The sequence below is a fragment of the Lagopus leucura genome, unplaced genomic scaffold (assembly GCF_019238085.1).
Source record: "Lagopus leucura isolate 7727_CA_CO unplaced genomic scaffold, USGS_WTPT01 Super-Scaffold_100043, whole genome shotgun sequence".
Classification (NCBI taxonomy): Eukaryota; Metazoa; Chordata; class Aves; order Galliformes; family Phasianidae; genus Lagopus; species Lagopus leucura.
The window spans coordinates 331,772-356,120 of NW_024962290.1; the positions used below are offsets into that span (position 1 = coordinate 331,772).

The 24,349-nt window shown below is 59.7% G+C and overlaps 3 protein-coding genes across 6 annotated transcripts; 1 reads left to right on the top strand and 2 right to left on the bottom strand.

The window, feature by feature from the left end:
- Positions 1–832: 832 nt before the first annotated feature.
- TOMM6 (translocase of outer mitochondrial membrane 6) lies at positions 833–1,765 on the bottom strand. The gene is made up of 3 exons (XM_042884293.1): positions 1,626–1,765; positions 1,422–1,523; positions 833–1,037 (listed from the first exon to the last, which is right to left on the bottom strand). Exons 1-2 carry the CDS (start codon positions 1,757–1,759, stop codon positions 1,427–1,429), a joined length of 231 nt encoding a protein of 76 aa, XP_042740227.1. The 5' UTR covers positions 1,760–1,765; the 3' UTR covers positions 833–1,037; positions 1,422–1,426.
- Positions 1,766–2,595: 830 nt separating this feature from the next.
- Positions 2,596–16,581, top strand: LOC122187071 (serine/arginine repetitive matrix protein 1-like). 4 transcript variants are annotated; one of them, XM_042884296.1, is made up of 14 exons: positions 2,596–2,699; positions 2,986–3,099; positions 4,438–4,575; positions 11,840–11,953; positions 12,238–12,351; positions 12,548–12,685; positions 12,830–12,909; positions 13,244–13,374; positions 13,493–13,626; positions 13,725–13,847; positions 14,114–14,227; positions 14,789–14,911; positions 15,520–15,627; positions 16,330–16,581. In XM_042884296.1, exons 1-14 carry the CDS (start codon positions 2,640–2,642, stop codon positions 16,510–16,512), a joined length of 1,674 nt encoding a protein of 557 aa, XP_042740230.1. In that variant the 5' UTR covers positions 2,596–2,639; the 3' UTR covers positions 16,513–16,581. The 4 variants fall into 4 exon arrangements, with proteins under 4 accessions (XP_042740230.1, XP_042740232.1, XP_042740231.1 ...); XM_042884298.1 differs by lacking the exons at positions 2,596–2,699; positions 2,986–3,099; positions 4,438–4,575; positions 14,789–14,911 and adding an exon at positions 6,844–6,911 and having other exon boundaries at positions 13,725–14,227; positions 16,330–16,496; XM_042884297.1 differs by lacking the exons at positions 2,596–2,699; positions 2,986–3,099; positions 4,438–4,575; positions 14,789–14,911 and adding an exon at positions 10,766–11,162 and having other exon boundaries at positions 13,725–14,227; positions 16,330–16,496.
- Positions 16,582–16,695: 114 nt separating this feature from the next.
- Positions 16,696–23,126, bottom strand: PRICKLE4 (prickle planar cell polarity protein 4). The gene is made up of 8 exons (XM_042884427.1): positions 22,898–23,126; positions 19,940–20,092; positions 19,742–19,849; positions 19,523–19,660; positions 19,248–19,448; positions 18,843–19,029; positions 18,458–18,772; positions 16,696–18,185 (listed from the first exon to the last, which is right to left on the bottom strand). The coding sequence occupies exons 2-8, from the start codon at positions 20,087–20,089 to the stop codon at positions 17,710–17,712; spliced, it is 1,575 nt and encodes a 524-aa protein (XP_042740361.1). The 5' UTR covers positions 20,090–20,092; positions 22,898–23,126; the 3' UTR covers positions 16,696–17,709.
- Positions 23,127–24,349: the final 1,223 nt, after the last annotated feature.

The following is a 24,349-nucleotide window of genomic DNA, read 5'->3' on the forward strand; positions in this document are numbered from 1 at the left end:
ATCAGTGTGTTCTAAATCAAAACCAAGATTAACTACAAAATGACCTACTGTTCTAATTAATCCCCTTTTCCTTCACAAAACTGTTCCTGCAAAATTTGACATCCTTTTGAAGTACAGATAATCCATTTCTTTACAAGATGTTAAAATTTCTGCTTCGAAAACAGCATTTTAAAATATGTTTCAGTAGTGGAATACACTTCTCTTTGGGGGCAGTTGTCAGTCACAAAACACAGGCAGTACAACTGCAAGAGAATGTTTTCATTTAAAACCCTGTGCATAACTGCCCAAAGAATCCAAAGCCATGTTGCAGTCAGACTGCCACAATGCTCAGGGCTGGGAAGTCATTCTGCTCTTCAGGCAGCGTATTCTGGGAGCTGCAGCATTCTGTCTCTGATTGAATTCAAGCTACAGCTCCCGCGTCAGCCTCACGTCGTGCTTTCAGTGTCCCTTGAACAGCTTCACCACCTATAGCGGGACTTGAAGTCACTAAAGGCAAGTTGTAGTTTGAGTCCGGCACGCAAACATGCTATGCAACACCGAATGGCTTCTTCCCACAGAGCCCTGATTCCTGTACAGTAAGTGCACCAGCTTCATCTCAGCCTCACACGATCCATGCACCCTTCTGGTGGTTGGAGTTTACCCACGGCTTCCCACGGTTCTGTTTTCCTTTTGAACAAGGATCCGGCACACAGCCCAGGACTGGATTTGTTTGTTTGTCTTTCAGGTGTGAAATAAAAATCATGTTTTTATGATTTTTGTAAATCTTTACTCTTTTTACACCTTCTTTTTGTAAACTGAAGTTTCTTATTAAAAAAAGAAAAATTTCACTGTGTCATGTCATTATTCTACCTTTATTAAGGAACTAAATGGTGATACAGAAAAGAATTCCATGCACAACGGCTTTACATCCTCCAAGAAACAATTCTCACTGCCTTTTGCAGAATGGGTTGAATAGGAGTTCTCCCTCTGCCACGTGGAAGTTTTCCTGCTCCCTGGCATTGCTTCACATGGGACGGCTTTCAGTGGGAGCAGCAGTTCTGCAAAGGACAAGAATGGAAGGTGCTCTGTGAGCACTTCAGAACTTACAACTGCTGACGAGCTCCCATTTGGTGCCGGGCTGTGGCAGGAGGGCAACTCTTCCGCCTCGCAGCCGAGTTCTTCCCGGGCTCTGTAAGAGTGGAGTCAAACGGCGTCGTCTCAGTCTGCTTCCCGAGGCAATCCCGCACCAACAGCCCTTGCGCACAGCGGGCCGCTCCGGGCTGAGGCGCGCTCCAGCCGCAACCCCCCATCCCACCACATCTCCGTCCGACACAACCCGCAGAACGCCCCGAGCTGGAAGGGCCCACCGGGAGCACCGCGTCCCCGCCGAGGCCGCCCAACCGGACCCCCGCCCGCACGGCGCCGCCCCCGCCGCCACTCACCGCCGCTACGCCACGGGCTGCGGGGCCATCAGGTCGATGTCCGCCAGGTTGCGGGCGACCCACACTCCGGCGGCGAACAGCCCCACGTTCACCAGCAGGTTCCTGAAAAGCACAGCGGCGGCTGCCTGCGGGCCCCGCGCCCGAGGAGCCGGCCCCGGCCCCGGCCCCGGCCCGGTCCCTCTCCCTCTCCCGCACCGCACCGACCTGCGGAAGTCATTCCTGTCGGCGGCGAAGCGGTACGCCGCCCGCAGCCACCCGCCCGGGCCCTGCGGAGGAGGGGGACGAGGCTGCGGAGACGATGCAGCCGATCCGCCCGCCTGCGCGCCGCCCGCCGCCATCCCGCCTCGCGCCGCCCGGCGCCGCGCGATGACGTCACCGCCCCCGCCGGTTGCGGCCTCGATCTCCGCGCCTGCGCGGTAACGCCCCGCCGCGTGCCGAATCCTCTCGCGCGTCGTCGCGTCGGTAACGGTTGTTGCGTCCTGCGCCTCCTAGCGCGGCTGCGGGCGGCGCTGCGCACGGAGCTTCGTCCTCGCTTCGTCCTCGCTTCGTCCTCGCTTCGTCCTCGCCGCGGCCCGATCGGCTCTTCGCGTCCGGCATCGCGGCGTTGCGGCTCTGCCCTCGCCGCTGGCCCTTCCCTTCGTCGCTCCGCGCTTACAGCCGGCAGGACAGTCTCCGCACCGAGCGGTGGGAATCCCGGCCCCCTCCTCCCGCGCCCTCGGGGCCGTTGTCGCAGCTCGGACCCCTCCGCCCCGTGGGACGAGGGCCACATGTAGGTGCCGCGGCTCCCTCGGGCGGCTGCGGGCGGGACGCCGAGGATGCCGGCCCTCCCCAGCCGGCCCGGGAGTCCGCCGAGCCCGGGCTGGGGGGGCCGGGTCGGATCGGAGCAGGCCCCGCTCGCTCCGCCGCCGTCCCGCGCGAGAACCGGCGAGCCCCAAGCCCTGCGGCCCGTTCCCGGCGCCGTTCCCGGGCGTGTGCCGCAAACCTGCGGAGAGCCGTGTGCGGGCGGAGGCCGAGCTGGGTGGGGAGCGTGGGAAGGCTTCGGGGGGCCCGAGAGGTCGGGGCTGAGCGCAGCGGGGACGGCTGTGGATGGTAGCGCTGTGAAGCTGAGCTGGGGGAGATGGGAACGCCCGTGCTGCGGGATGCGCTTACACCGCCTCTTTTTTCGCAGCTGAGCGCTGGTCCGCTAAGGAGCGACTCCGAGCAGGGGAGGGAGCAGGGATGGAGCAGCGCTTTGGCAAGATGTCCTCGAGGCAGCGGTGCAGGAGGGCGCGCCAGGAGGTAGGTGGGGCTGCGGATGGGGCTGGGAGCACAGGAGCTGTGTGGGACTCGGGAGTGGGACAGCGAGGGTGGGCACCCACTGCTCCATTGCTTGGGATGCAGAGTAGCTTGGAGAGCATCTCCGTGGTTCAGGAGTGAGTTGGGAAGGCCGGGAATTGTCTGTGACTACAGGTGGGAGGTATTGGGCTCCCCATCCCTGCATGACATCCTTGTGGTAGAGGAGGGGGAGGCTGCAGCAGTGGGGAGGCTCTCATGCTGCTTTCCCCTCCCTGTGTCCCCTCTGCAGCCCTATCTGCATCAGGTTGGGCCGCCGCCTCCACGTGCTCGTAGCCCCCAGAATGACTGGTGCGATCCTCTGTGGGAGCAGCAGCACTGGAGAGCCAGGGGAAGAATGCATCTGGTAAGAGATGGGGGCGAGCAGCAGGGCAGCAAGGGGTGGGCAGAGTTGTTGGGGTTCTCCTTCAAATTTGGGTTGTCCAAAGGGTGGGACTCCCCTGGGGAGAGTGGAGAGTTGGGAAGAGCAGAGTGGGCAGGGGAACCCAGAGCACGGCCAAAACCCCCCTGGAAGCCTGCAGGATGTGTGGCTGCTCCATGGGATCAGGCCCAGGCCACACGGGTTCACGAAAGGCAGGTCGTGCTTGACCGACCTCATGTCCTTCTACCGTTGGTTGACCAGTCTGGCAGACGAGGGAAAGGCTGTTGATGTAGTCTGCCTAGACTTGAGCAAAGCCTTTGACACGGCCTGTCACAGTATTCACCTGGGGAAACTGGCTGCCCGTGGCGTGGACAGGTAGACCCTTCTTTGGGTAAGGAACTGGCTGGAGGGCCATGCGCAGCGGGTCGTGGTGAATGAAGTCCAGCTGGCGACCCGTTTCAAGTGGTCTCCCTTGGGGGTCGGGCCCATCTTGTTTAGTATCTTTATTGATGACCTAGATGAGGGCTTTGAGTGCACCCTCCGTAAGTTTGCAGGTGACACCAAGCTGGGAGATGGTGTCGATCTGCCTGAGGGTAGTGGGGCCCTTCAGAGGATCTGGATAAGCTGGATTGCTGGGCTGAGGTGAATGGGAAGAGGTTCAACGAGGCCAAGCGCCGGGTCCTGGACTTTGGCCACAACAAGCCTTGCATTAGAAAGCAGGAGCAGGGAGGTGATCGTCCCCCTGTACTCAGCACTGGTGAGGCCGCACCTCAAGCACTGTGTTCTGTTTTGGGCCCCTCACTACAAGAAAGATGTTGAGGCCCTGGAACGTGTCCAGAGAAGGGCAGTGAAATGGTGAGGGATCTGGAGCACAGTTCTTACGAGGGGCAGCAGAGGGAGCTGGGATTGTTCAGTGTGGAGAAGAGGAGGCTCAGGGGAGACCTCACTGCACTCCGTAACTTCCTGAAGAGTAGTTGCGATGAGGAGGGGTTTGGCCTCTTCTCCCAGGCAACAAACAGGACCTGGGGAAGTGGCTGCAAGTTGTAGCAGAGGAGGTTTAGATTAGACACAAGGAACGGCTTTTTTTCTGAGAGTGGTCAGGCAGTGGAATGACTGCCAGGGAGGTGGTGGAGTCGCCGTCCCTGGCAGTGTTCAAGAGGCGCCTGGATGAGGAGCAGCGAGATCTGGTTCAGTGCTTGTGGTAGCAGTGGTGATGGGAGGACGGTTGGACTGGATGATCTTGTAGGTCCTTCCAACCTTGTGATTCCATGACTCTACAATAAATGAGCTGCTGGCCTCACCTGCGGCGGTTTGCTTTGGCAGCCCAGTGCCAGGCAGCCCAGGCCTTTCCATGGCCCTGCTGACATCCTCCGCAACGAGGAGAGTTGGAGAAAGGCACCCCGAGACCGTGATGTGCCACCACCTCCCTCACACCGCAGAGAGGACCAGCAGAGCCGTGAGGTAACGTTAGCCAAGGACTTGCACCGGTGAGGGAGGCGGGCTGGGGAGGGATGGCGGTGTGATGAGGGTGGCAGACAGGGTCACGTTTCTCTGCTGTGCTGTGAGTGGGGGCAGATGATGAGGGCTGCTGTTGTGGACACGCCACATGCAGGGTGCCAGCCTTGTGTCCGTGCAAGGATCCATGCGTTGGGACGTATCACAGGGAGAAGTTCTTGTGAGGCATCTCTCTCTGAGGTGCTCTCTCTTGGGTGGATGCTGAGTTGCCTTTCCATCTTTGGGCCCAGCTGGAGAGCAGGGCCACGTGGAGAGGCCAGTGTGCGTTGCAGACTTTGGCTTTCCTGTGCCAGTTTTCAGTTTCCCAGTCTGACCTGTGCTTTCCCAGGCAGTAGAGCGTTTTTGTAGTTTCTTTGTTCTAGAGAATCTCTCCAGGTGTCTGAGTTTCTCCTGTGTACAGCTCAGGGATGCTCCTCAAGGCTGTGCTGTGTTCCCAGGTTGGTGGCTCCTGGGCCAGCAGAGCTGTTTGTTCTCTGTATTTCTTTCCGGTTCTAACCTGGAATCCCGTTTCTGGCAGCTTCTGTCACTAAGGGAAAAGCCTTGCTCAAGCTCATGGCCAGCAAACACGTGGTGCACGCTGGCTGGTGAGCAGGCACATCCAGCCCAGGCCTGGCAAGCTGCCTGTGCAGCGGTTTGGGGCCAGGAACAAAAGCCTGTGGTGTCTCTGGCCACGAGCTTCCCCTGTGCGGAAACTGAGCGCCTGGTGAGCGCCGTCAGCTCCTGGCCGAGGCAGCGCTGGTTGGACTGGAAGGTTTCTGTGCCTGGGAACAGTGTTTCATAGCGGTGATAAGGGCAGCTGTGCTGCTGCCTGAGGCTTGCTGCCTGCAGGACATGAGATAAGAGAGAAACGCATAGAAAGTGAGGGAATGCCTGAAAGGCTGCGTGGGACGTAGCCTGTGCCTGAGTGAATTTTCCAGGCAGGGCTCACTTCTGCCTTAACCCCTTCAGCCTTTGCTGCTTTTTCTGTGTGGAAGCTTTGTTCTCTGCCAGCTCTGCAGGACACTTTTGCACCACTGGGGCACTCGCAGAGGTTTGTGCTGTCCCTGCTGCAGGGCACACACGGCCGGGCAGCTGATGGTGCTGTTCATCAGGAGATGCTGTGCTGCTCTCCGACGGACAGCAAAGCTTTCAAATTCCAGTGACAGTCACTTCTGCTTTTCCTGCTGATGTTCTGCAGGGGTTTGTGTGGTTGTCTGCATGCAGGCAGATGTCAGGATACCTTGCAGAGTCACCTGTTTGCTAAGCTCCGCAAAATGCGGTCCTGGACTTTTACACCACGAATTGTGTAACTGCTGCATCTTAGATCTTTGCTGCACAAGGAGTAAATACTGCAAATAGGTGGCACTGTCCCCACGTCCCTGGCAGCTCCTCATCCTCCTCCTGTCTGTGGATGCCTCGGTGGTGAGGAGGAGGACGTGGGTCTGGTAGGTAACAGCAGGCAGGGAGCTGCTGTAGCTGCTGGTGCTCCCCTCGCAAGGTGACGTGCTGCCACAGTGGCCACCGAGGCTGGGGATGCATTTGTATTGTCTGTGCTGCTGTATTCTTTTCCCAGATCGCAAAGAGCTAATTGATCCGCCCAGTTAGTTAATTGATTTATAGCTGTTGGAGGCTGCAATTAACCGACCAGCTGGAAAGCTGCGTGTTATCTGCCCTGTGGGAGCAGCGCTGGGCAGCAGCTGGCTCCAATGGGCCACGAGCTGCCCTGACAGTGTTAGCGCTGCTCAGGTGGCAACTTTTAAGGTTTGAGCCTGCTCCAGACTTGGAATTTTCCTTTTCATGTCCTCCTTTGCTAGTGTTTGGCACCGGGGAGCTCAAGCTTGGTCTCCCTGCTCTCCCTTATCTCCCTCCCACGTTACCACAAGGTCACAAACTCTGCTGTACTCTGTGGAGCACGGAGGGAGTTTTGCACTGCAGGACAGACCAGTTTGGACCAGCTTGCTATCGCTGCCGGTTGCCAACCACCATCCGTACCCACGTCGGCTTTCAGGCGTGAAAGAAAGCAGATGTTCATTAAGCAGCAGGAAAGTGAGAGGTCTCGTTAGGCGGCTGGGCGAGACGCCTGCCCCGAGCACCCGCACGTCTGGCTGTCGGAGCTGAGGCAACGGGAACGCGGCTCCGATGGAAGCGCGGGCAGAGAGGAGGCGCCGTGTGCGTGGCTGCACCAGCAGGGGGCGCTGGGCCGGCAGCAGCGCCGCGGGCAAAGCTTCCGAGCAGCCCGGCGCTGAGCCGATGGGGTTTGCGGTGCCGCGAGCGGGAGATGGAGCCGGCTGCGGTGTTCGAAGGTGAGCCTACCCGGACGGCTGTGGCAGCCCGTCGTCCCCGGCAGCTGTTGGCCAGCCCAGCAGCGCTGAACTGCAGCTTCCCGGCTGTCCCGGCGCGGCTGAGCCAGCCCTGCCCGAGGAGCGGAGCTCTCTGTGCTCAGCTTCTGCCGTCTGCGTAGCTGGGGGTGAGGGCAGCATCCCTCGGTGCTGAGCGCTGTCCTGCCGGGGCCACCGCCGCCACCAGACACTCCTCTCAGCCTTCCCTCTGGGCTCCTCAGGCTGTGCCGGAGCGGCCGCGCTGCTGGGCATGCTGCTCCCCAAAATGCCCCTGGCACAAAGCTGGGAGCATCGTGGGAGAGCGTGGGCAGCCAAGGATTGAGGCAGAGGCCCGGCCTGGGGTGTGGGCTCTGTGCCCAGGAGGTGTGCTTGCTCTCTGCCTGAGCCACCGTCCCTGCGGGAGCCTCCAGAGGCGGGAATGAGGCAGCAGTGAGGGCTGTTGTGGGGCTGATGGAGCGACTGGCACGGCGCAGTGTTTGCAGGCTCTGCATTAAGCTGCGCCTTAAACAAGGGTTGGTTAAAAAAAAAAGAGTGACTGGGGAGAAGAAATTGTCTGCTTCTGTTTATTGGAGACCAGTTGGAGCAGAGGAGCCATTTTGGGTGTGTGCAGCCCTTAGGAGATGGGGGGGGGCTGCAGTCGTGCTCCGAAGTGACCAGCGGGAAGGCAGTGATTGCAGCACACTTCCCTGACCCCTATCAGCTGCACTCAGACAATGTTCTAAACGTGCTCTGAGCAAGCTGTTACAGTCTGTACCTCATCAGTGTCCCAGGGGAGGTGAGTTAGGTTGGGTGAGGCTGTACAACCTGTCCTGCTGGCACAGCGGTCACAGGTCTGGATCCGGGGGTTGTGTGCTGGGCAGGTCTCAGGCCGGCTGAGAGGAACCCCAGAAGATGTCCTCAGCATCCTGACTGGATCCCCTTTTCTCACATGCCTTCCTGTGATAAGCAAGAAAGTACTGAGTCACAAGTTATGCAAATTAGGAAATAAACATGGGTATGGAAAAGGTATGATTTGCCAAGGAAAATGGAAGAGAATCTTTGATTGATTCCTTAAGACCTTGGTTTTGTGACGTGCTTTTGTGCTTTCTGTGTCTTTGCTGTAGGTGTTATTCTCCCTTTTCCTTCACTGATTCCAGGCACAGCTGAGGCTCTTGACAGGAGTGCAAGTCTGTGTGTTGTTAAGCCTAGATAGGGCGGGTGGGGTGAGAGAGGCATAGCCATGGCTTATCCAGCCTGCCCAACTCGGGGCAGCTTTCTAAGTTTCGTGCATCAAGACCCCTCATTTTCTGCAGCTTCCGCCGCACGTCCCCTGCCGACTGTCAATACACAATGATGTGAGTTGCTGGATACCTGTTTCTGATCCTGGATCTAAGGATGTGTGTTTCCTCGTGGTACCTCTAAGCCTATCCAGAAACTCCGGAGGAGTCTCTCTTGCTCCTTGCTCTATAGCGTACAGGGCGGACCAACTGACAGTCCTGGGGGTGGCTCTCCATTCCTTTTACTGCCCGCTCTCGGTTTGCTCTTAGGCCGTCTCGCTCAGGTGCCCTGTCCAGATCCGTGCCCCATCTGGTCCTGCTTCCCTTTGGGGAGCTCAGAAAGCACTTTGCTTCACGAATTAGAAAGCAGCAACAGGGGAACCTGGGGGAGCTCCGGGGAGGGAAGAATCCTCTTCTTCCTCCGAATATTCTGTCCGTTCAATACCAAGACCTCTTACCCCTGGAGCCTGACAGTGACCAAACAATTCATCAGGGGTTCTAGTTTTTGTTAGTCTGATGCACTGCTGCCCTGTGCTACGTGCTGAGCAGCGACGCTTCATTTTCCTGTTGCCTGTTGTTCGTTGCTCTTTTTCTAATGCTAACACTGAAGGGTCTTGCAGGGCCCCCATCCCACATCCTTTTTGCCATTCTGGGAGGTTTCGGAGGGTAAAGAACATGTCTGCATATGCGACCTCATCCCATTTGCCTTCCCTTCTTAGAAACAGCATTAGTTGCAAAATAGTATTGTAGTTTAAGGTCCCATTTAGGGGCCACTTTTCCCCATCTTCTGACTTGTATAGCATCCACCACTGGTTGCAGTATTTTATCATGGTTTTCTTATTCAAAGTGCCCCCTGGCCCTCCTGCAACATCCTTCCAAGGTGCCAATATACACCCGAGAGGTGTCTTTTTAGGTATTTCTTTCCCTTGTGACCTCCCATAGCGCTGTTCTGTTGTTTGATTAGTTTATTAATGTTTCCACAAATCGCTCCTTCTATCCTAATGTTTCCCCTAAACAATCCCCAGAACTCGTTCCCCCACTCCTGTCCACACTCTGGGCACGAGTAACACCATTACCCTCGATTTATGTCTTTAGTATAGCATAAACTGGACAGCATACATTTGTTCTGTGAAATATACATCTTTCTTCCTGTCCCTCCCCGTAATTTATGACATATAAGTTCCATATTCATCCCACTCCAACAAGTTCATTTACATTTACACTAAAACCATTCAGATCCGCTTTTTGCCAGTTTATCAAACATAATTCATACAGGGAGTTGTACAGACAATTAACAGCTCCTGCTTCATCCGCCTGCAGCCGTTTCCCTGGTGGGAGGACAGGACCAGGGCTCCGCTGTCCCTCCGTAGCTCAGCTACATCTCAGTCACAGCACGTTCACTCCGACACTGAGGTTTGCCGGCTCAGGTGCCGTCTCAGTTTGGATGTTCAGGAGGATATCCCAGATGTGTCGGTAGCCATTGTTCGAACACACAGCGCTGGATGTTTGCAGCAGATAGTAACAACAGTGCAGATCATCAATGCAGTTCCTGGCCGTGGCTCAGTGATGTAGGTTACCATTGGGCAGCTGTATCTGTATCAGCTGTATCAGCACTGTACCTCGCTAACCTGGTCTGGGACGTAAACCCACAATCCCTGCAATTAACGTGAGTTCCAGATTTCTACGAACCCATGACTCCTAGTGCCCAACGCCAGCCTGGCTTACAAGTGCCAGCCAGACGTGGGGCTCAAACCCACCATCCCTAGAATCAGATACAGTGCTGCAAAATGCCTGTCCCATGTAATCTTCCCGTCCTGTACCTCTGGACCAGTCCACCCTCAGGGTAAACCCTCCTGCTGGGGCGTCCCCCTCCATCTCACAGAGTCCCCTGCTCCTGCGTACGCCTAACAGAGCCTTCCTTTAAACGTACCTGCCCCGCTTCCAGACGGTCCTTGTCTGTCCTGCAGTGATCAGAGAAGCAGGGAGAGTCCCTCCAAGAATTCTCAGGGCGCGACAAAGGCGTCCCCCTCCTCAACCACTCCTGCAGCTGAACAGAGCTGGTCTCCTCTGGGGTGCCAAACTGATTTGTGGAATCAAACTCTCTAACCCACATGGGGTTATAAGAGCAGATACGCCTTTATTCCAGCGCTGTGCCACACACTGGGTTCAAGGGGGAGCGCTCCTCCTAGCTTGCACACCAGAGAGTGGGATCTCGTACGTTTGTAAGCCAAGCCATACATGTTCAGCAGTATTTCCTGAGACCTATTGACATATGCATTACTTTTCTGGGAATTCATTTACATACTGTCCCTCCCCCCGGTGCATATGCAGTAACTTCCTCTGGTGGTCGTTGGATGAAGGTTCAATGTCCTCCTCCCCACCTGATGGTCGTTCCTGGATGAAGTCCATAGTATTCCTGGCCGTGTCCTTCCGACCTTTGTCCCAGTTTTGAGCTCTTCGCCCACCCTGTGTGCCTCTGCAGTTTCTTATCCTGTTTGTTCCTCTTTCCATTGTTATCTCATTGGACCCTTTCTGCTTTGAGAAGGCTTCCTTTTGGGTCTGTGCTTGGGCTAGCAAAAGTAAAACTAAGCAATTCCTTCTGAGTTAGCAAAAGTTAAACTAAGTGATGCTATGTGCAAATTCTTTTTGAGTTAGCAAAACCAAACGGTGTTATGGGCCCTTATATCCTGTATTTTTCAACCTATACCTCAGTGTTGCAGCTTGGCTTTGGCACCTTGCAGCAAATAAGCGGGCAGGAGGGGTACAAAGGTCGCTGGCTGGGGGGGGATTAACAGCCAGCTGCTGACAGCCGCTGCTTCCTGTTGGGCTGCATTCAGCAAACAGAGGTGGTGCGATCTGCCCTGTGTGTGGAGGAGGTTCCGTCCCCACTGCACTCGCTGGTGCTGGTCTCTGCCAGCAGGTGAGCCCCCTGCGAGGCCCCCTGGGACTGACATGCCAGGTAAAACCCCGATCTGGGGATAAAAGTGTTTATTTTCTTGCTACTGCACTCCTTGCTGTCCAGTAGCTCGGTGCCTGCTGCTCGGTGGGACAAGGGAAGGGTGTCTGTGCTGTGGCTCCTGGCAGGATGCTGAGGATGCCCAGCTGCTCCAAGAGCCCGCTGCCGCCAATTGGCAATGTCAGGGCGGAGCCAGCCCTGCTTGCCCTGCTGCTGTACTGTGCAATGAGCACTGAGCCCTGCGGCCGCTGGGGGGGGAGTCTGTGAAGTGCCCTGGTGCTGTGAGCCAACACAGCAGGAACAATAGTGGGATGGTGCTGCTGGGCGCTGTGACCTGTGCAGGGTGCACTGGGCAGTGGAAGCATCGCTGTGAGCAGGTGGAGATCTGGGATGGGTGGGGAGACCCGGCAGCAGACGTGTGCGGTGTGAGGGAACAGCACCAGCACTGCGGGGAGCCTCGTCGCCTCCAGGGCTGGGGGACAACAGGGCTGGGGCAGTTCTGCACTGCCTTCACTGCTGGCAGTACCGTGTTGTGCTTCAGGGGGTCCAAGTGCTTGGAGCTCAGTGGAGCAGGGACAGCTGTGGGTGGCACCACTGGGAAAGCTGACCCCAAAACTGACCCCAAACAGACGTCATGCCCATCCTGCAAGATGTACTTACCCACACCTCTTTCTGTACAGCCCAGTGAGGACTCGCTGAGGACCTCTGTGCAGGGATCAGGGCTGAAGCAACGCTTTGGCAAGATGTCCTCGAGGCAGCGGTGCAGGAGGGGGCCCTGGACCTTTCCCTGGGGGGTAGGTGGAGCTGAGGTTGTGGCTGGGAGCACAGGAGCTGTGTGGGACTCGGGAGTGGGGCAGCGAGGGTGGGCACCCACTGCTCCATTGCTTGGGATGCAGAGTAGCTTGGAGAGCATCTCTGTGGTGCAGGAGCGAGTTGGGAAGGCCGGGAATTGTCTGTGACTACAGGTGGGAGGGTTTTGGGCTCCCCATCCCTGCATGACATCCTCGTGGTAGAGGAGGGGGAGGCTGCAGCAGCGTGGAGTCTCTCATGCCGCTTTCCTCTCCCTGTGTCTCTGCAGCCCTATCCGCGTCAGGCTGGGCCGCTGCCTCCACGTGCTCGTAGCCCCCAGGATGACTGGTGCGATCCTCTGTGGGAGCAGCAGCACTGGAGAGCCAGGGGAAGAATGCATCTGGTAAGAGATGGGGTGTGGGCAGAGCTGTTGGGGTTCTCCTTCAAATTTGGGTTGTCCAAAGGGTGGGATTCCATTGGGAAGAGGAGAACTGGAAGGGGGAGCACAGAGCACAGGCAGTATCTCCCTGGAAGCCTGCAGGGTGCATTGCTGCTCCAAATGAGCTGCTGGCCTCACCTGCGGCGGTTTGCTTTGGCAGCCCGGTGCCAGGCAGCCCAGGCCTTTCCCTGGCCCTGCTGATATCCTCCAGAATGAGGAGAATTGGATACGGTCCTCCCAGAACCGTGATGTGCCACCACCTCCCTGGATGTACAGAGAGGACCAGCAGAGCCATAAAGTAATGTTTGTCATGGACTTACAGCCGGTGAGGGAGGCGGGCTGGGGAGGAATGGCGGTGGCCGTGACACTTGGGATGGGCTGCCCTCATGCCAGCTGGGCTGTCTCCTTACTTGCTCAGTGTGTAAACCACTGCTCTCCTCAGATACCACAGCTGCGTCACCGGGACTTCTTGGCCCAGCCTGAGTTCCTCAGCCAGGAGCAGCGTCCTGCTGGATTCCCATGGTGGGTGCCTGCAGTGAGGCTGGGGCAGTGACTGGAAAGGGGTTGTCTTATACATCCTGCTGCGGGTCTGGGCTGAGCACAGCTCGCGTGGCTTGGCTGAGGAGTGGTGGTCCCTTCTGGGGTCTCGGGTGGAGGGGGAGCTGTGCTGCATGTGCAAACAGGTCTTGGCTCAGCTGTGGCGCACAGCAATTGGCTGCGGGCAGCAGGCTGGTGCAGTGGGTTAAACAGTGCTCCAGGCAGCGTGGCGTTGAAGCTGACCCTGCTGAAGGTGGGAGGTTGCGCCAGAGATCCTCGCCAGCCTGAATTTCCCTTGGGGCTGCCTTTGCTCCTGCAGGGAGCAAGAAGCCTCCTGGGACAACTGCTTCCCTCGGCGCCACTATGGCCCACGCCGGAGACGCTACCGACTCCTTCGGCCCATCCAGCAGGAGACAGCAGACTGCAGCCGTTCTCCCCGCAGCTCCCAAGGTTGGTTCTGCTGCAGCGCTGGCTGCCACCCAGGACCCCTCTGTGGTGTGTGCAGCCAGCAGCGTCTGTATGGGGAGAGTTGACACTTTGCTTATTAAGTGCTGTTGTGTTTCCGCAGGCTACCATCCATCCTGCAAACCCTCTCGGTCCTGCTCCCCGGAGAGCCAGCCAGGGGTCAGAGAGCAGCTCGCTGCTCCCCAGTCACCTGCTGCCTGCAGAAACAGTCTGCAAAGCCAGCAGCAGGTGGGTGAGGTGGGTTTGTACCCCAAGTACACGGTGCTGACTCCAGTTTCACGGCCACGTGGATCCCTTGGTGCTGCCATGGCCTTGACCAGCAGGATTTCCCCCAGGGCCAGCTGGTGGCGAGCAGCGAGGCGCCGCGACAGCCCGGGCATGCAGAGAAGAGCCCAGAGAAGAGCCCGGGCACTGACCCCCAGGCAGCAGAGCAGGAGCCAGCAGCAGGAGCAAAGCCAGTACGTGTGCACCTCTTTCCCGAGTGCAGATGGAGAGACTTTCACCCCGGGAGCTGCCCAGCTCGGGGGATCCGTTCCACCTGTGTCACACCTCACTTCTCTCTCTCACTCTTCACTTTGGTGTCTCTTGGACAGAAGTGGGAGCAGCCTGATGTTTTCCTGACTTTTCTCTTGGGCTGCGCATGCCCCAGTTTCCTTTGGGTTTCAGCACTCTGCCTGTCCTGTCTCCCAGCTCATCCCTGCCTCATGCTATTGCGTGTCTGCAGGTTGAGCCCGAAGGAGGAGAGGGAGCTGCAGACAACGAGCAGCTCTGTGCCCTGGAGTTGGAGCCAGTCTCCTCGGAGACATCCAGCACCAGCGAGGAGGAAGGCTTGGAGCTGGTACGCGCTCATGCATCTGTCTCCTCTTTCTGCCTAAATGTCGTGCCACCAGGGAGGTGGGATTTTGCGGTCCCCTCCATGAACCTCATTCTTCCGTTTGCCTGGGCTGTATCCAAATGCCTCTGTGTGGACTCTGAAACGCAGCCGTAGTGCTTTGCACTGATAAAGCCACGCAGCCAAAGCGCCCCTGAGGCTAGTGGAAGTGCTGAGCTGTATCCGCACAGTCCATTATCTCTGCAGCCTGCTGAGGCTGTCAGTGCTGGCCCCATCTTGGAGGCACACGCTGAGCTCTGCCTGCCCTCTCAAGCATGGCAGCGTCTGCCACGTGTTGCTGGTGAAGCAGAGGTGGTGGCTGCCCAGGATGGGGTGGGTTTGAGCCTGTGGCTGCACTACTCTGTGCTGTTTCCTCCCGGGAGAAGAGTGCCTGAGGTTTCCCTTCCTGAAGGCAGCAGCATTAGCTTGCAGTGCTGGCTCCCACTGTTCTCACACAGCCTCTGTTTTCATCCCCTGGGCGCCTTCCCACCGCTTCTTTGCGGCCTTCACCAATCTGAACACTCGCAGATCCCGCTGGAAGTTACTGCAGAGCCCAGCAGCACACAGCCCAGCACAGCCAGCTCCAGTGTCTGCACTGAGGCAGCAGCACCAGCCAGGACCGGGCAGCCTCCTTGGGCTTGGACAGAGCTGGTACGTGCGCAGCCCTGCCCTGTGCACTGTGCCAGAATGGTGCCCGCATGTCTCTGGGAAGCACGTGCAGGAAGGCCCAGGAGCATTAATCTAGGCCAGGAGCCTTGGGGGGAGCTCCTCTGTGGCGTCCCCAGTCACAGGATTACATCCTGGGGGTAAAGATTTGCTTTATTTGGATGCGGAGCCCACAGCAGCCCTGGTGCTGGCTCTTCAGGAGAGGCTGATAAATGGGAGTCCGTGTGGAGAAAGGCCAAAAAAAGAACGTGGAGATTGAGAGCGTGCTGCAGCATGAGCAAGGCCAGGAGTCGAGCTGCACTGAAGCAAACCAGGGTGCTGCAGGGAGGCCGAATTGTGGCCTGGTGGGGAAGGGAAATCAGCCAGCGGGGCCCTCGGCTCTTGAAGGCAAGGCTCCTGGGCTGCAGTGGAAGTGGGAAGCAAGGGGCCGCCTCGTGCACGTGGGGGAAGGCGGCAGGGTCCCACAAGGTTCCCCCCAGGCTGACTGGTCCCCAGCCCGCAGTTCCAAGGTGCTGCCGGTCCCAACCCGTTCCCTTGCCCAGGCCTTCTCCCTGTCAGGTGTCCAACTGCACCTCCCTTCTTCCACCGCCCAGGCTGCAGGCTTCCAGGGCTTACCCCGCCCCCCGCGCTCCGCACATTCGCCCACCGGCATGGACCTGCGCTCCGCCGCCATCCTCACCAAGAAGGAGAGCATCGAGCAGGTGAGTCCTGGCACAGGCGAGGGCAAGCGGGACCGGCTGTGGGCAGGAGAGCCGTTGGGAGCTTCAGAACCCACAGGGTTCTCTCTTGGAAAGAGTCCCGCAGAGGGCCATAAAGATGGTGCAGGGCCTGGAGCATCTCTTATGAAGAAAGGCTGAGTGAACTGGGTCTGATCAGCCTCAAGAAAAGAAGACTGAGAGGGGACCTGATCCAGGTCTATAAATATTTAAGGTGTGGGGGGCAGAATGGTGAGGACAGACTCTTCAGTGGCAAGTGGAGACAGGACAAGGGGAAACGGCCGGAAACTGCAGCATAGGAAGTTCTGCACCAATGTGCGAAGGAACTTCTGTACAGTGAGGTGACGGAGCACTGGAACAGGCTGCCCAGGGAGGTGGTGGAGTCTCCTGCTCTGGAGATGTTCAAGACCTGCCTGGATGCCGACCTGTGCGACCTGCTGTAGGGAACTGCTTTGGCAAGGGGTTGGACTCGATGAGCTCTGGAGGTCCCTTCCAACCCCTACAATTCTGTGATTCTGTGGGGGAAAGGAGCAGAGCCGGGTGACGGCGAGCCGTGGGGCAGCTCAGCACAGCGCTGCGGGGAGGGGCTGCTGCCTCTGGGATGCTCTGAGGGAAGAAAGAACCACTTTGTGCCGCTTGCGGGGAGGTTCTGGGCTGCCCCGTGCTGAACCACGCCGCTCCCCGCAGGGCTACCACGACTTCTGCCTCCAATTTGCCCTGGTGTCCGCGATGCTGCTGCAGAAGGAGCCCTCCATGGAGGCACTGCTGATGAAGGCGCTGAGAGCCAACCTGAGCGAGCTCCGCAACCAACTCCTCAAGGAGCTGCAGGACTTCATCCAGCACTACGATGCCACGCACCCCAGCTGCTGAGCAGGGAGCTGTGGGGCTGTGCTGGCACAGCCTGCACTGGAACTGCAGGGATGTGCTGCCGTGGGCCCTCTTGGGGGGTTGGGTGTTGGCTGGAGGGGGCTGAGTTTGGAGGGAGGTTGGGGCTGATGTTGTAGGCAGTAACTGGGGTGTGTGGGCAAGATAGGATTCATACGTAGGCCTATATTTTAGAGACAGGAGATGGTTTTATTGGAGGGAGGGGGGAGCTCTCTTTATTCTGTTCTTGTTTTTAATGGACGTTCTCTTACAATTTGTGGTTTGTTCTTGTCTTCATAAATAAAAAGGAGTTATTTTTGCACTGTTATTGCTCCGTTCCTGTTCTGCTGGGGCAGTGGGCACAGGGAGGGGTTCCACGGTGACACCCCAGCCCAGTCCTTCCCTGGGGCCCCTCAGCTGCCCTCAAAAATGGTTCTCCAGCACCACAGTTAATGCTGCTGCAAACCCAGGCTGGAGAGAAACAGGCCAGGTGTGGCTGGCTTTTCTGTATTCAGGCCTTGGCTGAGCTTTGTTGGAGCATTGTCCATCATGGTGGCAGAGCTGCCCCACTGGTCTCCTCCCTGCAGTGGCAGGGGACACAGCCCCATGCGGGGCAGCATCAGCTCTGGTCCTCCAAGCTATCTCTGTAAGTGAGGGATCCTCACCTGGCATCTGGATCTGACCCTGGTGGCCAGATCTCTCCTGGCCAGTCTGGGCAGGAGTCCCTGCAGCAGGTGCCATGCAGGTGTCTGCCCGTGTCCTAAGTCCTTGGCTGCCCTCCCAGAGCACAGCTGCTCTCTGGGGCCTTGGGTTTACCTGAGACAGCAGTCAGACCATACCCCAGTGCGGGCTGCTGGTTCTCTGCTCTCTGCTCGCTTTACCTGTTCCTAATTGAGGGAGAGGCCAGCAGGCATTGCAGGCCGTGCTTTGCCAGCAGCTGCTCGTCAAAGATCCCAGCAGCTTCTCCCTCCCCCCCACCACCTCCGCCTTGGGCTGTGTCTAAAAAGTCTTTGCAATGCATTGAGACCACTGCAAGTGCTGGCAGGATGGCAGCGCCATACAAGGCACTCTCCCCCTCTCTCCCCCTCCGCCCGTGCATTTGGCCCCCAGCCGCTGCCCCTCTGCTTCAATACCACGCAAAGTGCCACCTTCCCCACAGCCTCTGCAGCGCCTGGGGCCCCCTGCTTACCGAGCGTCCCTGCACTAGGACACGCTGCAGTGCTTGCTGCTGCCACGCAGCTTCGCCATCCTGCGCCCTGCCCGCCCCAGGCGCTGGGGCTCCCTGCCCACAGAGCTCATCCCGGGCTTGGGGATGGGTTTCCCAAAGAAGAAACCCTCCTCTTCCGAGTCAGAGTCTGAGGATGAAGAGCAGGTGGGACACCAGGAATCGTCCTCTTCCATGATATCCTGTGGGTCAATGTCCTCCAGATGTAGGCCGGGTTGGGCAGGGGGCTGACCCACTTGGAAGTGTGGGTTTCCATCCCCTGGCAGTATTCGGCATTCAGGACCTCCCAGAAGCCTGCAGTGACCTTCTGTGCAGGGCTGAACGTTGGAGGGGTGGCTGGTTGATGCTCCCAGCATCCCTGTGCACACAGAATCCTTGCTCCTCTCCACAGCTGCTCCGTGGTCCTCTGGGCTCCTGAACGCAGGATGTGTAGAGGCCTGATCTGGTAGCACCTCTGGAAGAAAAAAAGCAATGAAGGGTGTGGGAGAAGAAGGCTGAGCCTGCCTTGCTGCAGTTGCCTGTGCAGCAGGGGTTGTCCCAGGATGCAAAACAGGGTTGTCCCAACCAAACCTCAGATGTGGGATGTGGGCTGGGAGCCCACAGCTGCTGCTACAGCCCTGAGTTGGGCTGCACACACGTGCTGTACCCCCGGTGAAGTACCCAGAGCCTGGATTTGCTTCCATTTCCCTCCCAATCCCTTGCAAGTGGAGCACTCAGGTCCCCTACCAGCCCCTTCCACCCGCTGTCTGCAGCCCCCAGCTGCCGCGGTGCTCCCAGCCCTGGTGGCGTGGCTGGCTCTGGAGACGGGCGTCGAGTCAGGGGACGGTGCCGAGACAAAGGCCGAGTCAGAGGAATCGGAGGTGGTGGAGGCAGCAGAGGACGCATCCCGGCCCAGACTGCAGCTCTCGGAGCAGAATAGCCGCCCGCAGCGGGCGGTGAGGGGCTGCCCACGCAGCGGCTTTCGGCAGAGACTGCAGCAGAAGCAGGCGGCGCAGGCGTGCCAGTGCAGACCCTGGTGTGTGGCCTCTTCGCTGTCGACACCTACGAGGGGATCACAGGTTAAGGGGGGGCCTCCCACAGCCCACCTGTCCCCCTGGCAGCACGGCCGTACCGATGGGCTCCCCGCAGGCCTGGCACGGCTCGGCAAAGAGGCTGTCGAAGCAGCTGCGGCAGCAGGGCTGGCCGCTCCGCATCACGTAGCGCTGCCCGCACAGTGGTGTGTCGCACTCCAGGCAGCAGAAATGCTCCGGGTGCCAGCGCCGGCCCTCAGCCTCGATGCACTCTTCCAAGAAGATCAGCTGGAAGGGAACAAACAAACCATCCCATAAGCATCCAGCCACAGAATACACCACCCAGAACATGCTTTTCTGTGCTTTGGAGCAGGCATGGGGATCCCTGGGGTGCAGGAAGGGAGCTCCTCTGGCTCGTCCTGCTGCGTTTGCAGCTGCCAGCAGAGCACAGGAGCACCTAATGGCAGCACAACGGAGCCCAAAGCACCTCATCGCCCAGTGCCCACCTGGTCGCAGGAGGCACAGCGAGGCCGAAAGAGCTCGGCGTGGTGCCGACCGCAGTAGATCCTTCCATCCTGCTGGAAGTAGATGAGGTCCACCAGGGGCTGGTGGCAGACGTGGCAGCAGAAGCAGGGCGGGTGCCAGAGCTGCTCTCCCAGCCGCGACGCCGCAATCCCGGGGTCTCCTTTGCTCAGCCTCCTGCCGCACTGCAAAGCACGGGGTCGCGGTGAGGCTGCGTTTCGGGGGCGGCTCCGCGCTGTCCGTCGGGGAGCGGCCTTACCTTCCTGCACGGACAGCCGTGGCGGGAGCCCGGCACCGGCACCGCCACCCCCTGGCCCAGCGCGTCCCGTCGGCGGCGGGCGCTGAACGCCCTGAGCTGCTTCCTCTCCTCCTCCTCGAGGTCGGGGCAGTACCGCTCCTGCGCGGGAGGTGGAGGTGAAGGACCCGCGGCAGCGGAGCGGGGGGAGGGCGGCATCGAGCAAACGCGTGCGTTTCTTACATCGCAGTCTTGAGGCGGCAGCTGCTGCAGGAGGGCTCTGACACGGAGCAGGCTCCGGCCGGCAGGACGGGGTTGATCCGTGGGGCGGCTCTCGAAGCAGGCGGGGACCTTGGGGAAACACAGACGGGTGACCGAGGGGATGAAGCGGCGTCGCTTCAGCTAAAGGCGCGTCTGCCCCTCGGGGTCGGAGCTGCTCACCTCGGGAGCCGCGGGCTCTGCGGGGGGCTCCGGGTATTCTTCCAGGGCACAGCCGGAGTCGCTGTCGGAAGAGGCCGGGGGGAGCGCAGTGGCGGTGCCGCACGGGGGGGGTTCGTCTCGCTGCGGCCATGCGGGACTCGGCCGGGACATGAGCTGCGGAGAGAAGAGCGGAGCTGCGGGAGAACCTCGGCACGGCGCGGAGAAGTCTGTCCCCAGGAGGCGTCATCCTGCAGGGTCAGCGCGGCGGGGACATCGAGGCTCTTCGCTGAGTCTCTGCAGCGATCTCCGGGTTTACAAATAAGCCCTGCGGCGGGGGCTTTGCCTGCCGGACGTGGAGCGCTGGGAAAGGATGTCGGGAGGCTTGTGGGGAGGGGAGGTTGGACCGCGGGCTTTTGTGCTCACCCTGGGGCAGCTCCGGGAGAGCCGCACTTTGATGTTTGCTCATCCACAGTGGGAGATGTCCCGCAGCTGCCGCCAGCCCTTTCCCAGCACGGCTGAGCCCGGGGTTAGTGGCCTGTCCCTGAGCGGAGCAGTGGGAGGAGACCGAGGTCTCGCCCAATTCGGTGGAAAATAATTTATTCCCCCCGGGCTGCTATTGTTCTGCCCCGAGCCGCTGTTCCTGCTCGCCCGGCGTGCCTGGCTCAGGGCTCTGCGGTGCGAACCCGTCCCGTCCCTTCCCCACGCAGCGTTTGTCACCGCTCGCTTCCTTCCTGCCTCGGCTTTTCAAAACAAAGCGATGCGGCGGCTCCTGGGGCTCCCCGCACAGCAGCCCAGGGCTTTCCCTGTGGGAACCTCTGCACTGTGCTGGCACCGCCCAAGAGCTGCCCGAGGGCTGACACCCCCCGCAAAATGGCTCCCCAGGAAAGGGCGGAGAGCTGTGGGCACGGAGGCCGGTAACCTCAGCGCTCGGAGGCTCCAGGCCGTTCCGCAGCTCTGCCCCAGCAGCAGAGCATCCCGCGGCTCAGGGCACCAGGATGTACGTGCACGGCTCTGAGCTCAGGATTCCCAGCCGTGCATCGGGGTCAATGATTAATGCGACAGATGGGCAGTCAATGGGATAAAGCAGAAGGGCGGCTTACTCCCTGGGCTCTGCCCGTCCTTGCCAGCGTTCAGGCAGGCCGGCTGCATGCTGAGAACGGCTACAGATTGCTGCTTGGAGGAACACGCCTGACACAGTTCTGTGCATTCACAGACCACAGAGGTGCCAGCTTGATGAAGGACCACCAGTGGTGTTGGATCAGCAAACGGCTGCAGCTCCACAGCTGGGATGGAGCTGCTGTGACCCTGGGGTGCTGAATTGAAACACCCGTGGGTGTGGGGTGCCAACCCTGCTGCTGCCTTCAATCCCTGTGGGTAATGCATCCCTCCCATGGGACATAGATGGTATTCCCAAGCTTTGCTCTGTTTGCTAAGATCCCAAACTGCACGGCTGATCTGCTGTTGTCGGATCCCCAGGGTGCCCCACGGACGCAGCAAACTGGGCCCTACCCATGCAAGGCTGGCCGGCAGGAGCCCGCTGGGGTAAGGCTGGGGACAGGGCTGTGAATCAATGGGGCCGTGCAAGAGAGCCCAGCCCATCCCAGTTTGATGTGATTACGATGGCTGGCAGCCGTCTGGGCTGCAGACAGGTCCCTGTAATTAGCTGCAGACTGTGACAGCCATACGCGCCTCCCATGCTAAGAAGCTGGGCAGCCCCAACAGGTCCGTCTCCTCTGCTCCCATCCCCTCTGCCCTCCTCTCTGCCTCCAGGCGGTCCCACATCACCCTTCCCTGCGGAGGGATGCGGGATGCTCTCAGCACAGAGCTGGGAAGCTGCTTCTCACACGAAGCTGCTGTCCCTCCAGAAGGAACCGAGTGCCACCACATGGAGTGCCCTTGGGCTTTTGGAGCCCCTCAACCCGGGGCTTTCTCCAAATTGCCACCGTTCAGCCCTGCTCCAAAGGACGGCTGATGTCCCTGCCATTCAGCCCTGCCTGTTCGGAGCTTTTTGCTGTTCATGGGGCTGCAAATAGCCATCCCAGCAACTACTGGCAACGCCTGCCCCAGTGACCCCACAAGAGGCCCCTGCCTTCGAGAAGGGATCACAGCTCCCTGAAATACACAAGAATTTTAATCCCCTTCAGTTCCCTGGGATCAGCCCGTCTCCATCCTGTTGTGGGAGCGCATGGGGCTCCTGAACCTCTCCCTGAGGAGATCACACCATTAACACAGTGCAGCTGATCTGTGCCTGCTGCAGCTGTTGGGATCCTGAGGCTGCGTCCCCACGGCGGCAGCCCCACTTCCAGGCACTTCCACCCCATTTTCCCAGAGCACCAAACAGCTCCACGGCCCCAAGGAAACACAAAGCTGGCCATTGCCAAAAGGACCAGATTCCCCTTCCAACACCCCAAACACCGGCAGCTCCCAGGGGCTCTGTATGCACACCTCACCCACGGGATAACCTGTTTGTGCTTCAGCTCCCGTCAACACAGCTGCAGCGAATGTACATGGAAATAAAGATGCAGAGCCATAAAGATGCATCTCTCCGGGGGTGAGATAAGCTGACGTTTGGCAGGGTGAGCCGGAGCAGCTCGTCCTGCAGCACGGCGGGGCCGAGCTGGCAGAGCAGCCCGATGCTCGGCGTCACAGCACAGAAACCTCCAGGGCCATCGGAGCCCCGCAGAGCTGCAGGTTGGGGGGGGCTCAGCATACCATTCTGCCACCCAAGGGAGCGGAGGGAACGGCGAGGCACGGCGGCTTGTTTGCCGGCAGGGGGACAGGCCGGTGCCATAACGGGGCATTGCGGAGCAGTACCGACCCATTACCCCGCCGTAACGCGGTGCCGAGCGCAGCCCCAGCACCGCTCCGCGCCGTCACGGCCGACCCCGCACCGCCCCGTTCGCAGCGCGCGGAGGAGGAACCCCGCGGCACAACGGCCATCCGGAGCCGCGTCTCCCGGGGCCGCCGTCCGCCCCGCACCTGCAGCCGGAGAGTGGGCGGGGGGTTCCCGAAGGACGTCGCCGTCCGAGGACGCTTTTCCCGAAGACAAAGGCCCCTGGAGCCGCCCTCCCACCGCCGATTCCTCCCCGCAAAGAACCGACCGACCTCCCTCTCCCTCGCTTTCCACCCTTCCTTTTCCCCCGCAACAATTCCCGGACGTGGAAACCATCCGCTTCCCCCCGTTGATGAGCTCCCGCCCAGCCCCGCGGGACCCCCCCTACCTGCCCGGTGCCGTCCCGTCCCGTCGGGTCGGAGCAATGAGCCGAGCGGACTTCGCAAAACGAAAGGAAAACATCCAATATCCAAACGCAGCCGGGGCAGCGTTCCCTTTGCTTTGTTGTTGTTATTTGTGTTTTTTTTCCCCTCCTTTCTTTCCTTTTTCTTTTTTTCTTTTCTTTTTTTTGTTGTTTCGATCTGCCTGCCCAGGAAACTGGAGCCGTGTCAGCCGGGGTCCCAATTAGAGGCTCGTTAGCCTAAACCCACAGCGGCAGCCAATGGCAGGGAGCGGGGAGGGGACGGGCAGGGGCTGGCGGAGGGTTAACCCTGCAGGGAACGCGCTCCCATCGCATCGCGTTCTCTTGCCACCTCTCATTTTCCGAGCATCCACGCCCCGCTTCGCCCCAGGTCGGCGTTTGGATGGCTTTTATGATCCGCCGCGATGTATTTTTCCTCCCTACATCAGAAAGAGCTGAAGCTTCATGAAAAGAGAGGAGGTGTCATTACGCCCCAGCGGAGAGGTGGGGAACCTCCGCGGGGATCTCACCGGGCGCTCAGCCGGAGGGCAGCCGGGATGTCCTACTTTCCTCTCAAAACCACTGAGTGCGGCTTCGGCGATGACATCGGGGCAGGAATCGGAGTACGAGCTGGGCTGGGGCAGCGCTCCGGTTCCTGCAGCGCCCTGTCGTGTTTTATATCCCCGATTTTTGAGATTTCTCAAAAAATCCCCCGGGCTGGGGAAGGAGGAGCGTGCGTGTGGGGTTACAGGGGTCCCCCACCCACACCCCCCGACACCCACCGTGCGGCCGCACAGTGGCGACTCCCAGGGACCCCGCAGGGCCTAGCCCCGCTCCGGGGGCCCTCAGTGCCACAGCTCCGCTCCGCTCGGTCGCTGGCGAGGACTTTGCTCCCCAGGGCCGCGCAACCTTCAGCACGGCTGCACGGGGAGGGGGGGGGGGGGGGGGGGATGAGTAAAGTCCACATAAGGAGACGGCGGGCCGCCAGGCTGGGGGTCGCGCAGGAGGCAGCGGCTGGAGTCGCTGTTCTGGGGGCACCGCAGGGCCCCCCGAGCGCCGGCTGCGCGTGCTGGGAGGGCAGCGACTTCTCCAGCCCCACCGACACGTCCACGCAGCTCCTGGCCCCTCTGAGCCCCCCCCATCCCCGCGGGGGGGGGCGGGGGGGGGCCCGCCAGGGATCGGGGCTTTGGTGGGGGAG